Raw genomic sequence first — 14,031 nt, forward strand, 5'->3', positions numbered from 1 at the left:
CGACCCGAAACTTGGGCCACGAGCTTACTGGCCTAGGACGAGACGGAGATGGGAAACGGCGCCGTTGATTGGGGGACCCAACGACGGGGCGTGCCGTGGCTCCCGCCCCCTCCAAGCTATTAAAGTTGGTGTGTGTGGCTTGCTTGTCGTCTTTGGGAGATCGTCAAGCTCAGGCTGGATGATCCAGCAACGACAAGACAAAGCCATCGGAACATGGAGATTCGCCGGTGGTATTGACGCTCGAGTCCAAGACCCCGTCCTTGAACGAGAAGCAAGTGTCAGACAACCGCAACCGACGCGGTTCCGGACGGGTCCTCTTCCCGCCAGAACCACGACTCAGCGTCGTACTCGGCCCCGTCCCAGTCCCCAATTCGCTCAAGTCAACCGGTTGCTCGGTTCTGTGGGGCATGGAAGCCCTTTTTAGGGGGAAGAAGAAGACCAGACGAGGGGGGCTGGGCGATGGCCAGGGCTGGGGATCAGATCCGGGACCGGGGGGACAGCGGTGGTGACGAGCGAAGACAAGCCCTAGCGCCGTTAGTAGCAAGATGGTTCATCTGGGATGGAGGTCATCACGTCCCCGCGACGGGGGTCAAGAAATAAACGAGGCACAGGGACGGCAAAGAAGGTCTAACTCACTGGAATGTCACCAGTAAATTTAGAAAAAAAAAAAAAAAAAAAATACTAAAATAGTAAAAGAGATATTCTCATGAATGCTACTACTCTAGATATCTGTTATTTACCATTTGAATATTCCTAGTATACTCATCAACGTCCAATTTAAACGATGATAAGCCAATGTCTTTGTACTGTTGTCTCGTTTTTTCTCTCGACCCGCCTTGTCCTGGCTTTTCTCTGCCAATGGGACTGGCCGCCTCGTCTTTTCAGGCGTGGATTCCCCAGCGCTGGGTCGTCGTACGTACCACGGTCAACTTGCACCCTCAACCCTGCTCTCAGGGGCGATTGAGATGAAGAAACCGGCCAAAGATGGCCTATGCGTAGCTTCGGCGCGTGTGAAATGTGGTCGAAGCTTCCAAACATGCTGCGACGCGGCGTCTCGACATGGAAGGAGACCCAGGTCCGCAATCTGCCCACGCGCGCAGTCGTGTGATGAAGGTTGAGGACCGAGGTCAGAGCTGAGAAGAGAGGAGAGAGCTCCAGTCCTTGCGCCTGTGTATGAGATGAGATGGACAGCCCAGGGCAGCCCAATTTGCCTGCCAGCAGCACCAGCTCCTCTCAGCTCCGAGCTCCCAGAGCTTGCTTCCTCAGCTTCAAGCTCGAGGCGCCCAGCTCGAGGCGCCCACATAGCAAATGCCGGCGCCATTGAGGAGACGGGTGGCCGGGTCAGACGCCAGATGTCCGTCCCGAGACAAGACCCGACGATGGTAAATTAGAGCGTTTCGGCAAAAGCATCCAACCCGAGTTTTCGACTTTGAGCCGTGCTGTCTTTGTTGTACTTGTTTCAAGACGGATCAGCGCATCGCATCAATGACGCTGCTCACAAAGGAAGCATTGTGCTGTACCGGGAAAAGGGAGAGGGGGAGGGTAGTTCAACTCGACCACGCACATGCGCTTAAAGAGATGGACAACGCATCCATCGCCTTAGTTCATGCCGTCACCTTGGTCATAACTGACTGACCCAGCCGGGCGACGAGACTCGAAGGCTTGGCCCAAAGCTAATTCATCAGCAGGGCTGCTGGCGAGAGAAAGCTTGGGACCCGGGCAGCCAGCTAGCTAATGCCCGCCCCATGGCTCCATCATCCCCCCGGTCAAAGCGGCCAGAGCTTGCTTTGCTACCTTAGCTACTCCTCCTTGTGTGTGCCTTGATCGACTCCCTTGAAAACCTGGCGTAATTAAGTCATCAGAGTAGGGCCGGCTGAGGGAGGAGCGCTCCAGTTCTACGTCAGGTCGCAAGTGTGCTGTGCTGTGCCCCCTTCTCTCTCCTCCACCTCAACCTATCTTCCCTCTCCCAACGCATTCATACCTTACCATGACCTGTCGTCGACTGTGATGGTGATATCTCGACGCAGGCGTGGATACTCAGAGTCACAGCTTCGCCATTGGGCTGCGAGCATGTTTGCTTTGTGCGTCCCCATCGTTCCCAGCCGCTTGATTACCTCCCTCTGCAGCTCGACGAGTTGCGCATAACGGATTCGCGACGCGCCCTGGCCGGTGACAATCCAGATCGAAGACGGAGCCTATCCGAGAGGGCAGCACTTTGCACAGCGTCGCGTCGCAAAGGACCTCTTGTTACAGCGAATCAGCCAGACGTCTTCTCCTAACTTGCGATTCAAGGCTTTGCACGCAGGAAAAGCCTGCGAACAGGCGGCCTGGTGGCAGGCCCGATCTCAGCTGAAGCGATTGCGCGCATAGAGTGTCGCTACGCTACGCTGCGCCTTTACAAACGAAACGGGGCTATCGAATGAAGCAATTGGCCGATTGACCAATTGATCAGCCATCTCTGTCTCTCTTGCTGGCTGGGAATTTCGCATCTCGCGTCGTGTGCGCGTGTGCGTGTGCGTGGTCTGAGTGCTTGCAGATTGTCTAGCCTCTGTCCGCTACTGGCTCTTTACGAGGGAGGTCTCTCACTGGACGCGGCCCTCTACAACTGGGCCTGGCCTGGCGTTGGCGGCCACTTTACTGGCACCCGACACGACCAGCGAGCGAGCACCGGCAGCACCACCAACCTCCCCAATTTTTTTGGGCTCCCGGCCACCAACTTTTTTTGACATCACCAGGGGACCCTCCATCCGATCCCAGCTTTCATCGGTTGATGCCCGTCCTTTTCTACTCTCTAAAAACAAGCACATTCCAGTCAGGCCATTCAACCTTTTGGCTTGTCTCGAGTAGAGCCGAACTAACCTGAGACTTTTGGTCGTCATCCCGAGACCAATCTCTCCTGTCGGCCTCACATCGTCCGTCTTTCTCTAGTCAGGCCCAACTGCAGTTGCAGTAACAACGCATCAAGGGCCTCCCCCACACCACCATCACCGCACCTCACCACTCGCAACAAATCGCCTGGTCCAATCCTCCACCGCAACCACCAGCGCCCGCTGGTGAAACCTTCGCCTTGTCGAACAACTCGCTCTCCTCGCACACTCCAAAACCTCGTCCTTCCAGCGCCGCAGACGTGTCGAGAATACGCCCCTCGTCTGCGACTAACGACCGCCACGACCTTAACGCGCCCACGACCCCTACCCAGCAACAGCAACGCCAGCAGTCCAACGTCTCCAGACCGCTGCTGATCCAGACTCCGGACCCCGTCGAGCGACTTTCTACGCCGTCCTCGCAACCACGAAGCCTTCGCCGAACTCCCAAATTCGAGGCACCTCCGAGCCCTGCCCCTGAGTCTCGCAAAGTCCATCTCGCCGCCGCCTCGATTGGCTTCGCGCCCAAGGCGACCCTCGCGGCCGTCAACGACTTGCCTGAGAATCACCCAACTGTGTTGGGTCTCATCCCGCTCCACTCGGTGCCCCAACAAGCTCCCCGTCGCCGGCGACGGCTCTCGCAGGATCTGACCGAAGATCCCGACGAGGTGTCTTCAGAACATCCTCAATCCCCTCCGAGACAAAAGACTCCTTCTGTAACTGCAGACCGCCCCGACCCACACCCCGTGGTCCGCATCTCCAAGCACACCCACAGCGCCATCCTCTTTGCCCTCGAGGAGGCGCTGCGCAACCCCAACCCCTTCACTCCAGATCTTGAAGAGGAGTCCGCAAGCATGGCCGACCTCATGGTTGCTGGAGGTGTGCCTCCTACCTCCAATGGCAAGCCTGCCGCTTCTTTCCGTCCCACTGCCGGTCCGGGTCAGACGAGCTCGCCCTCTGGCATCAGAGGCCCGAGGATGATCATGCAGGAGCGTGCTGCCAGAGAGGCGCGACAACGCGCCGAAGCAGAGCAGCAGCAGCGCGAGAGGGCTGAACAAGAAGCGCGCATCCTGGAGCAGGCACGGAGAGCAGAAGAGCAGCGTAGAACTGCTGGCGTTGCTGCTGGGCAGGTTAGTGGCGCCGAAGCGCGTGAGCCCGTCAACCCTCAGCGACAGGCGCAAGTCGCCCCCGAAACCACCACAGCCCGAGCAAGGGCATCTACTACTTCCCAAGTACCAACCGCACGACATGGGCGCTCAGCTTCCGCCGCCCAGGTGCCTCCTCAGACCTACACAGGCCCAGCAACCACAGCACAGCCTGTCTTTGCCGCACCAGGTGCCGACGGCGGAGCCCAGACAGCTGCCGGCGGTGCTGGCGGCTCAAAACCGCGCAATTCGTTTCCTCATGCCTTTGAGCGCTGGGAGACATTGTCTGCTCATTGGGAGGGTCTCACTAGTTATTGGATCCGAAAACTTGAGCAGAACAAGGACGAGTTGAACCGCGACCCTCTTAACCAGCAGCTCGCCCGTCAGGTGACAGATCTATCTGCCGCTGGCGCGAATCTCTTCCATGCTGTTGTCGAGCTGCAGCGTCTACGCGCGAGCTCCGAGCGCAAGTTCCAGCGCTGGTTCTTTGAGACACGAGCTGACTTGGAGCGCGCACAAGAAGTTAACGCCCTCCTAGAGGCTGCCTTGGAACAGGAGAGACGCGGCCGAGCCGACGCCATCCGAGAGGCTGTTGAGAACGAACGAGGAACCTCAAAGGCCCAGAAGCAGCTCACCGAAATGCGAAAAGAGCTTTCCATATCCAAGGAGGAGGCACGACGAGCATGGGAGGAGCTGGGACGACGAGAGCAAGAGGAGCGCGACAGAACTCTTTCTCTGCAGTCAGGACAGCCTACCATTGTGGGAGGTGTCCAGGTCGTGCCCATGACCCAAGGTCCCAGCCGATCTCGAGGTCAAGCCGCCTATCAGACTGAATATGGACAGGGCTACCCGCCTGAAGTGACAGCATCTCCACAAGGCCAGCCTCCTGTGACTGCCGGCGGCGAGGGATACCTCCAGCCCGTCCCGCCAGGTAGCAGTGGTGGCTATCAAGCGCCAGTGTCAGAGGGTGGTTACAGCGAAGGTGAGTACGTCATTGATGCCAATGGGAACTTCATTTTGGATGCCCAAGGCAACAAGATTCCTTTCGCTGCACCACCCTCGACGTATTCGGATTCTGATCCTGAAGCAGAAGAGTATGAGACGCCTGCCACCACCAACCCACCAAGTGGTAAACAAGAGTCTCCCTCAACTTCTGCAGGTGGCGGTCAATGGACTGGCACATACTCGGATCCTCAGGACTATTCTGGCCAAGGTTACGGCGCCCCCGGCTGGGAGACAGTTCCCCGACATCACCACCCCACGAGGCTGAGCGATGTCATGGAAGAGGAAGATGAGCGTAGCCGGGCCAGCACAAGTCGCGTCTAGGAGTCGGACTAACCAGGAGTCCCGTTGATACAAAAAAGGAAAAACCTCAGGGCCAAAGTATATACACATCCCTTTCCAGACGCGAACATAATTACATCGGGACCACAGCGGCCTCGCCTCAACTCCAGGCTTGGGGCACCAAACAACAACTCTTCAACAAACCGAAAAAGGGAGAAGAACCGCCGCTGTTGGGTACGACTAGTTCAGCTACAGTTTTGTCTGTTTTGTCAGTACCGTTGCATAGCATTGGCATCGTTTACGGCCTTGATTTACACCCGCACTAATGGAAATTCGGTTCACCGGCCATGTTTTGATATTTGTATACCGGAACGGAGGAGCTCCATAGACCAAGTTTGCATTTAGAAGGTCTATACCATTTCGGATCCTCTTCCCGCGGCCTTGCCTATCTGTGGCATTCATTACCTGCCTGTCGACCATGTCCATGCATCTGATACTCTGCCTCTCACGACGAGGTAGAGTTGTCGAATCATTCATTGTACCAAGGAACCACTGTACCACACACATCGCCACGAATGAATACCGGGGGAGATTCAGTCAGCTGAGGCGGGAGATATAACTCAGTAGATGCGGTCTCTGGGCGCCTTGACCGCTTCTTGTCGAGGCTGGCACACAAAACTACACACCATCAATACTCCCAAGGGACGGGCATTCGGAATTGAAACACAACTTGTACGGTATCACCACCGGCGGAAGGATGCCGGGGCAGCGGAGTTGAGGGAATGCCGGACGGAGTACAGGGCGCGGAGGGGGAATCTGGGAGTTTTTGTTGTCATTTGTTTTCCTCGTCTTTTTTTCGCGCATGAGGTCCTAATATCATTAGACGGCACCCGGTGTTTGAGGGCCGGATTCGCATGGGCTAGAGTACAGAGTCAATGTAAAATTTCTGTGTATTGATTGACATTGACAAAGCCTTTGTCTGATCAGTTGATGTTTGTGACAATCCTTGAAGATTATATGCTTTGCCCAAGTTCAGGTTTGTTTGCCTTCGTCTTTTGATCTCTTCTAGATTCCCAACTGTGGGACGTGGATTCCAGAGTAGACTTCTCGCGATACTTGAAGCTAGCCTCATAGAAATCACAAAATAGGGTAATGGTAGCCGCTTATTGTGCAACAATGTTAGGGCTCTGTTATAACTATAATCTCTCATGAGAACCTTCAAGATATTACGTTCATATCAGTTGCTTTAATACGGAGTATCTTGAAGCAAGTGATACAAAGACCCTCCTTACCGGGTACGTTGTCTGGTGCTCTATTAAATAGATGGCGATGTCCTAGAGGGCTTCATACTACACGGGACCTTCTTATACAGACGCCGACCAGCATCGCATAGAAACTGACTGAACAACACCAATCCCATCGTGTGCTCTGGCAACGGCCTTGATTGATCCCAAAAACCCTATAGATTTATTCGCGGCGGACAAGAAGAAACCTTGCAACCCAAGAAAAAGGTCGGCCGCACTCGACAAGAACTAACCCAATCACCCCGGTGTTGAAAAGATGTAATGAAACTACAGAGAAAAAACGCCTTTCGCTCGCCTCTTTCTTCTCTCGCAACTCCCAAAATGCGTCACATTTTATTCATACAGCTGAGTCGCCTCTACCGTTCTCACCGCCGCCGCCTTCTCGTGGAGATGTGCCCCAGGGGTAGCCATCGCTCGTGCTGGCCTGTGACGGCTGCCTGCTTCTACCCCTGAGCCAACTCATCGAGAGGAGGTTGCCTAGCGGGCCCGACACTGTGGAGCTTCTACTTCGTTGGTGTCTCCGGGCGACGAGGCCGGGGAAACCTGTGCTCTTCCGTCGCCGTCGAGTCAGTCTTCGAGGCGTGGACTCGGTGCTGGGGCCGGACTCTTCACCGGCGGGAGCTCCACCTACAGACCTCCTTGTCGGCAGCAATGGCGAGGACTCGGTATGTTGTGGGAGTGTGCTGGACCGTCGCCTGTTGCCGGGAGTGCTAGGTTCATCGCGATCTTCCAGCTCATCCCATATCTCAGCGCGCTCAGCCCACCGTGAGCTTCTCTTGCGAGAGGGAATCAAGGGGGTCTCGCAAATCGCAGGCGGGAATGTCTGATATGTATGTGGTATCGTATCGTCTTCAGCAACCGCATTGTCCGAGCCGAGGAGGGACTCTTCCTCCCCTTCGGTGTCCTCCACAAGTCCCAGGCCAGGCGCAAGAGATGACTGGCCAACTCCGGGTGTATGCTGCTCATCGCTCAGGCGCCAAGACAGTGCGAGCACGCCTGACAGGAGGATGACCGTCCCCAAGGCGATGAGACAGGCTCTTAGAGGTGATATTAAGCTCGTCTGGTTAAAGTATATCAAACCGTCTAGAATGGCAACGATGTTGTAAACGCAGAAAACCAAGGGATAGAGAACCGAGGTTGAGACCAGCTTAAGGCCTCGGTGGAGGTAATAAAGTTGGCACAGGGCCAACGTGACGAGCGCCATAACAATCGCCCACGATTGCCAGTGGACAAACTGGTTACGCCCAGCGATCGTCTTGATGACTAGCTCGACAGAAGACTTGGCGAATAACAGAGCATGGGCGGAGAGATCTCCACTTATGATGCCGTATGTGATGCCACGAGCTAGTCGAAACCGGGCGTCGTGGGAGAGGCTCGAGACGCTGTTGACCACGTCGATGGCCAACGCGAGGGTAACGACAAACAGGGCCTGAAGAATCATCCAGACCACATAAGGTTTGCGCGCCATGAGCTCCAACAGCTCCTTTAGGTCATGCGCTGGTGAAGGGATGGCTCCAAAAATGGCAATCAGCACGGCGCCTGTCGTGACGAGAATCGTCCCGGACAGGGACCAACGCGTAAAGGGCTCGCTGAGTATCAATGACGCACATATCGAGTTGAAGACGAGGCCCGCGGCCTGAAGTGTCGAGAGAACGGGGAGTGGTAGCGTCGAGATCTGAACGGTGCTTCCGAGGAGGTTCGCCACGATGAACATGCCCATGCCGATCTGCCATCTCCTCCTCCTGTAAGGCGGTCGCCGGACATCGAGAGGTCCCTTTTCGTCTTCGAGTATATGCGACTTGCGCTGCAAGGTCAGGCCGAGGCTCTGAACACTTGTCGATAGCAATCCGACCAGAATTCCTAGCTGCGAGGGCGAGCATTAGTAAATCATTCGGCCAGCCAGCGCATCTACCATTAAACGTACAGCTATGCTCCCTCCAGATGAGATGCCGCCAAGCAACCCCATTGCGCCTCTGCCAGGTCCGAGGTCATCTGGCAGCGGAGACTCGAAGCGGGTAGCTGAGGCGTCGCATAGGAAGCGTACCCGATTCGATGGTCGCCTTGTGCTGCCTGTATTGAGTAGGGTAGGTTCGTTTCAATCGGATACAGACGCGAATGGCTCGTTGAAGCGCCGGAATGATGAAGCGGCAGCCTTGCGGACCGGCGGTTGGATCGCGACCCGGGCCTGGTGTCCTGGTTGGCGCTGACACCTGGAGTTGTAGGCGGAGGGATTGGAAACAGAGCGATGTTGTGGAACGCAAGGGAGCGATAATTCGATGCAATCTGTCTCCGTTTCAAACCTAATAACAAGAAAGTCGGAGTCGAACTCAAGTCGAGGGACACCTGACGTGAGGCCATGCAGCTCCAACACGAGACCGGCCAGCCACTGTGGCGGTGCAGTTACATAATAGTCGATAACGAGCGTTATCGGAGCCCATGAGTGGCCACATGCACGAAATAGTGGAGCGATGCGACATGGAGACGTGTGGCTTGCCCAAGCTTTAGGTTGGGTAAGATGGGCATAGGCGACGAACAGCTTGACTTGGTCCTGGCGGCTGGCGTCACAGCTACCTGCTTGCTTGCACTCCACTCCCAAGCCTCAACCTCCATCTCCCGCCGACGCTCCTAACAAAAGGCCATCGACTGCCTCTCATTGCTATTCTTCTGACCGCGCCGAGGCTTTGCTCGCCTTCTCAACTCCTCGATTCCATCTAAATCCTCCAGTTCCCCCCTAATCCGCCATCATGTCGCAACACGCATTGTCCGACCAGCAGGTACGCTGCCCAAACGACGCAGCCATCGTCATCATCCTCCCATCCGTCTTACCAGGCTGCTAACGCGCGCCCGATTCACCCAGGTCGACAATGAGCTCCGCAAGATGACGGCCTTCATCAAGCAGGAAGCCATGGAGAAGGCCCGCGAGATCGAGATCAAGGCCAACGAGGAGTTCGAGATCGAAAAGTCCAAGCTCGTCCGCCAGGAGACCGACGCCATCGACGTCCAATACGAGAAGAAGTTCAAGCAGGCCACCATGTCCCAGCAAATCACCCGCTCTACCGTCTCCAACAAGACGCGGCTCAGGGTTCTCGGCGCCCGCCAGGAGCTGCTCGACAGCATATTCGAGGATGCTCAGAAGAAGCTCGCCGAGGGTGTCAAGGACAAGGGCAAGTATCAGAAGGTCCTCAAGGGTCTCGTGCTTGAGGGCTTGTATGCTCTTAACGAGCCCGAGCTTCAGGTCCGCGCGCGCAAGAAGGACTATGACGTCGTCAAGAAGGCCATCGATGAGGCTTCCAAGGAGTTCAAGAAGCAGCTTGGCAAGGACGTCACGGTAAAGCTTCAGGAGGACCAGCCCCTCGCTGACGGAATGTACGTGCTCCCCCCTGGATTCACGAGCTGCGATATGGGAACTGACGATTACACAGTGCTGGCGGTGTGGTTATCATTAGCGGAGACGGCAAGATCGACATTGACAACACCTTCGAGGCTCGGTTGCGGCTCCTGGAGGACTCTGCCGCTCCCGCGGTGCGAGAGGCCCTGTTCGGAAAGAATCCTAACCGCAAGTTCTTTGACTAAACTCCCTTGGATGCCATTGGTTCATGGCTACTTCTGCTTATACATCAAGCCCGCCGAGATGAGTGCACGATTAGGGAGGCTCTCTATCATCTGCGACCTGCCTTGTTAATCAGTCTGTGCTTTGTAGTTTAGAGGCTGTGCATCATCTTTTCATTATTGTTTGTCTGGTTCCGGACTTGGCTCGTGGTAGAATTCATTACACGTTCAGAATCCTTCGTCTTAAGTGATATTGACCCCCTTTCCCTTGAATCCTTTGCGCCTGCGCCTGCGCCTGATGAGAGTTGTCCATGCTTCATCCTCCCTATTTCGCCCTGACAACGATGGTATCTTGATCAACCACGGGGGAGGTGGGCGCTGGGGCCTTGTCTGTTGGTTTCCGTAGGAAATTCTTCATGTAGTTCTGTTGTTGTGGGAGGAAAGGGTCCTCTCGTTGACGTGGGAGATCAAACACGCTCTTCTTGGCCTTTCGGCGCGTCCGGACAGAGTGAGCAAGTCGCTGCTGAACCCATTCAATGACACTCTTGGCCTCAGTTCGGGCGAGCTTCATGCCTGCGTCGTTGATCTTTCTCCAAATCCCTCTAAGTTGGGTTGTGAGTTCATCTATCTCGCTGTTGAACTCCTTCACAGCGTCTGGGTCATCGGCTGCGGCAAATGAGCCGTCGTCAACTGCAATGTTGAGAAGGATAATGTTTGCCTGCAGCTCGGCAAAGTCCGTCTTGGGCCCAACGGAGAAGTCGTCTTCTTCAAGGCGGTCGATAATGCCTCGGATGCTGACCGTGTTATCCGGATGATGGCGACCCAGGTCCGGATCATCGTAAAGAAATACCACGGCAAGCCGACGTCTCAGATCGTGGACCTTGGGTGTACTGACTGGTAGACATGTCAGAGCATTTGTTCTCACACATTGAGCCTTGATGAGAATGTGCAGCAATGAACATGTGTGAAAGCACTAATTCATCCGTCAGTAACCAATCCGAAGCGTGGCGTGTGATCCGACTTACGAAGACGTCCCAGTTCGTCTGAGGAACTGCCTCGACAAGAGTCTTGATGGCGTTCTCGTATGCGACCAGTATATCAATGTTGTAGAGGAGGAACTTGTCCATCGACATCCGCAGCAAAGCCTGTGCAGCATAGACGACAGATTCCAGAGTCATAGACGGAGTCATGGCACTTATAAGCGATAAGAAAGAACTCAAGGCGGACCAGTCACGTCCCTCATAGGGTTCTACACCAGGTTTCGATAATCTCAGCTCGGAGTCTCGTCGCTCAAGTTCAGGGGAGGCACCGAAGCGGTAGAACAACTCCTCCAACCGCCGTGGCGTAATCAGCCGCTCAGTCTGTTCGGAGCACTCGCCAATCAGGCTGGTATACTCCTTCCGGACGAGGCTTGACTTTTGAAGACAGAATTCACTGAGAATCCACTCAAATAGCTCGTCTGGTAAACCTCCATGCATGCCAAGGAGGGTGAGCGGCAACCCAGACAGCAGATGCTGCTCCCGAGTTTGCTGATCACCTTGCGTCAATAGTTTCCAAGGCCCCTTGCTGAGATTCTTTGGTGCTGCCTTCGGACTGGGTGGACTGTAATCCTCGCTGAAGAAGCAGTATCGAAGCTGTGACTGACCAGGCTCTGATCTTTGCACCGCTCTAAGGACCTTCTGGGCGTTTTGTCCGGTATTGTTCTTGACGATGTCCTCCAAAACGTCCCGTGATGCCTCGTCTGTCATGATCTCATCTTCAGCATCAGCAAGCTCAGTCAAAGCCTTGGCTCTTATTGAGCTTGCATGTGTAGCATCATCCTGCTTCGCATCCTTAGCCAGAGCCTTGAGGTCGAATTTGTGCTTTGGTATAATGGCCAGCGGCGACGAGTAAAACTCAACGGCAGTTCTCTTTGCTCTTGGTGTAGTATATGGGTTCTTGGTAGGAGAGTCAGCCAACTTGGCGGGGCGTGCTCGCCCGATGATGGCGCATAGGTCTTCGAGGGAGTCGTCTGACGAAGCCCCCAGGTCATCCTCATCATCCGAGGCGCGGATCTCGATATCCCGTGCCAGCGGTTCCTTCTTCTTGACAGGGGTGACAGCAACTTGACTCGGCGGGGATGAGCGCGGTAATGGAGATGGCGAGCGAGGCTTCGGAGCCTGGGGTCTCTGGGGTGTTTGGGACCTCGTCACAGGCTTGAAGAAACTCATAATATTCCCATTTTTAGACTTTTGCGACATGTTGGGCCACTTGCGGGGAGAGAAATGCAGGCTGATTGATGACTGAACAACTGATGGCACGAGGCTCTGAAGGCCTTTGGATCCTTTGTCACAGCAATCGCAGGTTCATAGGCCGGTGAGAGGTGTAGTTGGACCGCGTTAATTGGAAACGGGTCGCGTTTTTGGCGGGGCGCATGTGGGCATGGCCATGACCGTAGGGTGGCTGCTGTCAGCACAAAGTGCACAAAGTGAGGCGCAGCCCCATCCATGCTGTGGCGCGACAAATTAGCCGCCAAGGCTCTGTGAGACAGAGCCCGTTAATGCTCCCCCCTATCTCTCCCATAATAGAGCCATGACCAGCCCAGAACTTCCAGAAGGACCCCTCCCGCCTGGATTGTCGGTCACTACGCAGTAACTAGCCCTCAGCTCTGACCAACTCTAGCAGGCAGCTAGCTTCTAGGGTTCGTGGTATTTACGTGGCAACTGACGTAGGTAGAGTTCGGTGACGAACCGACGCGCCGGATGCGCTCCGTAACCCATGGATCCATGGATGGGATCAAGCCTCATAATCAATCATCAACACCTGCGTGTTTCGTGTACTACCGGAAAAGGGGCTGTGCGCCTGCACTTGCACTTGTACTTGCACCGAGGGCCCTGGAGATGATCGTCGTCGATGGAACCTTGCAGTCGGTCACTCGTCGCTCATTCCAGCGCATTGCGTGCCTGTGCTACTGGGTACTGCTGCACAAATCACATTGCATGCAACCATTGTTCGCGCGACGAAATCGGGCTTGGATCCTCGTGTCTGGCATGTGTCTTTGCCCCCAGAAATGCTCATGCAGCAGTGCGGGTTCAGCTGTGGCCCCTGGCTTCATCTCGTGACGACGGTGCTGCACTTCGTAATTATCGACGGTGCAACTTTATACGAAACCCACCGTGAGAGGGAAGAGTCTCGCGATCGATGCGTATTTGACGTGTTCAAGTCTCACTTTATCTGGAGTTCGATCTGACGAGGTAGTGACTATGAGAGATGCTATGGGTGTATCAGATGCTCACTCACTCTGCACAGTAAGCTGAGGGAGGACTCATCTGCCAATGGGATGCGATCCCATACGAGGCTCACCGACAACCATCCAAGAAGCCGCGAGTATGAGTATGGGGCATATCCGAACCCATCGACGCAGATGCCCAATCCGGGGCCGAATTCTAGAACTCGCAGATTACGTAGCGTAGCGTTTCATTGCTTTTTCGACGGTATGGTTCGCAAGCGATCACTGACGGGCCATGTCGCTGGAAATTTGGACCTGCAGTGGACGCCAAGGGGAGGGCGACCCCTAGCCAGGGTCTTACGGGAACTCGACAAGTAAGTTACGAAACAGGAGCAGAGGGCACTCTGGCTCCTGAGCGGTGCTGAGCTAGAGCTTCAGAACAGGGGAATAACTGGGTCGCTGTTGTTCCTTGTACGTGGTATGTACTGCACCGTGGTGAGCATCGTGGCACTGGTGGGCGCAATGCCACCCAACACAGAGGGCTCTGTCACGGGAATAGCATGCATTTATGGAGGTGGTCATGATTCCTGCAAGGCTGCTAGCATAACCTTCTTGCTCTTTGACTTTCCGAGCACAACTCGTGTGTGTCGTGAGATGATGAAACGTCGATAGGTGAG

At 55.3% G+C, this 14,031-nt stretch overlaps 4 protein-coding genes across 4 annotated transcripts; 2 read left to right on the forward strand and 2 right to left on the reverse strand.

Annotated features, from left to right (window-relative positions):
• Nucleotides 1-1,059: 1,059 nt before the first annotated feature.
• MRS44_004777 (uncharacterized protein) lies at nt 1,060-5,335 on the forward strand (the record flags this gene model as incomplete). The annotated part of the gene is made up of 3 exons (XM_065622332.1): nt 1,060-1,126; nt 1,192-1,382; nt 2,966-5,335. 3 exons carry the CDS (start codon nt 1,060-1,062, stop codon nt 5,333-5,335), a joined length of 2,628 nt encoding a protein of 875 aa, XP_065478404.1.
• Nucleotides 5,336-6,934: 1,599 nt separating this feature from the next.
• On the reverse strand, nt 6,935-8,563 carry MRS44_004778 (uncharacterized protein; the record flags this gene model as incomplete). Its single annotated transcript, XM_046268773.2, has 2 exons — nt 6,935-8,461; nt 8,522-8,563. 2 exons carry the CDS (start codon nt 8,561-8,563, stop codon nt 6,935-6,937), a joined length of 1,569 nt encoding a protein of 522 aa, XP_046136078.2.
• A 778-nt stretch (nt 8,564-9,341) lies between these two features.
• MRS44_004779 (uncharacterized protein) lies at nt 9,342-10,170 on the forward strand (the record flags this gene model as incomplete). The annotated part of the gene is made up of 3 exons (XM_046272055.2): nt 9,342-9,371; nt 9,455-9,963; nt 10,020-10,170. The coding sequence occupies 3 exons, from the start codon at nt 9,342-9,344 to the stop codon at nt 10,168-10,170; spliced, it is 690 nt and encodes a 229-aa protein (XP_046136077.1).
• A 301-nt stretch (nt 10,171-10,471) lies between these two features.
• On the reverse strand, nt 10,472-12,386 carry MRS44_004780 (uncharacterized protein; the record flags this gene model as incomplete). The annotated part of the gene is made up of 2 exons (XM_046268772.2): nt 10,472-11,119; nt 11,172-12,386. 2 exons carry the CDS (start codon nt 12,384-12,386, stop codon nt 10,472-10,474), a joined length of 1,863 nt encoding a protein of 620 aa, XP_046136076.2.
• Between the last annotated feature and the right edge of the window lie 1,645 nt (nt 12,387-14,031).

This window comes from Fusarium solani (genome assembly GCF_023522795.1).
Source record: "Fusarium solani strain SB1 chromosome Unknown bctg00000002, whole genome shotgun sequence".
In the NCBI taxonomy this organism is placed as follows: Eukaryota; Fungi; Ascomycota; class Sordariomycetes; order Hypocreales; family Nectriaceae; genus Fusarium; species Fusarium solani.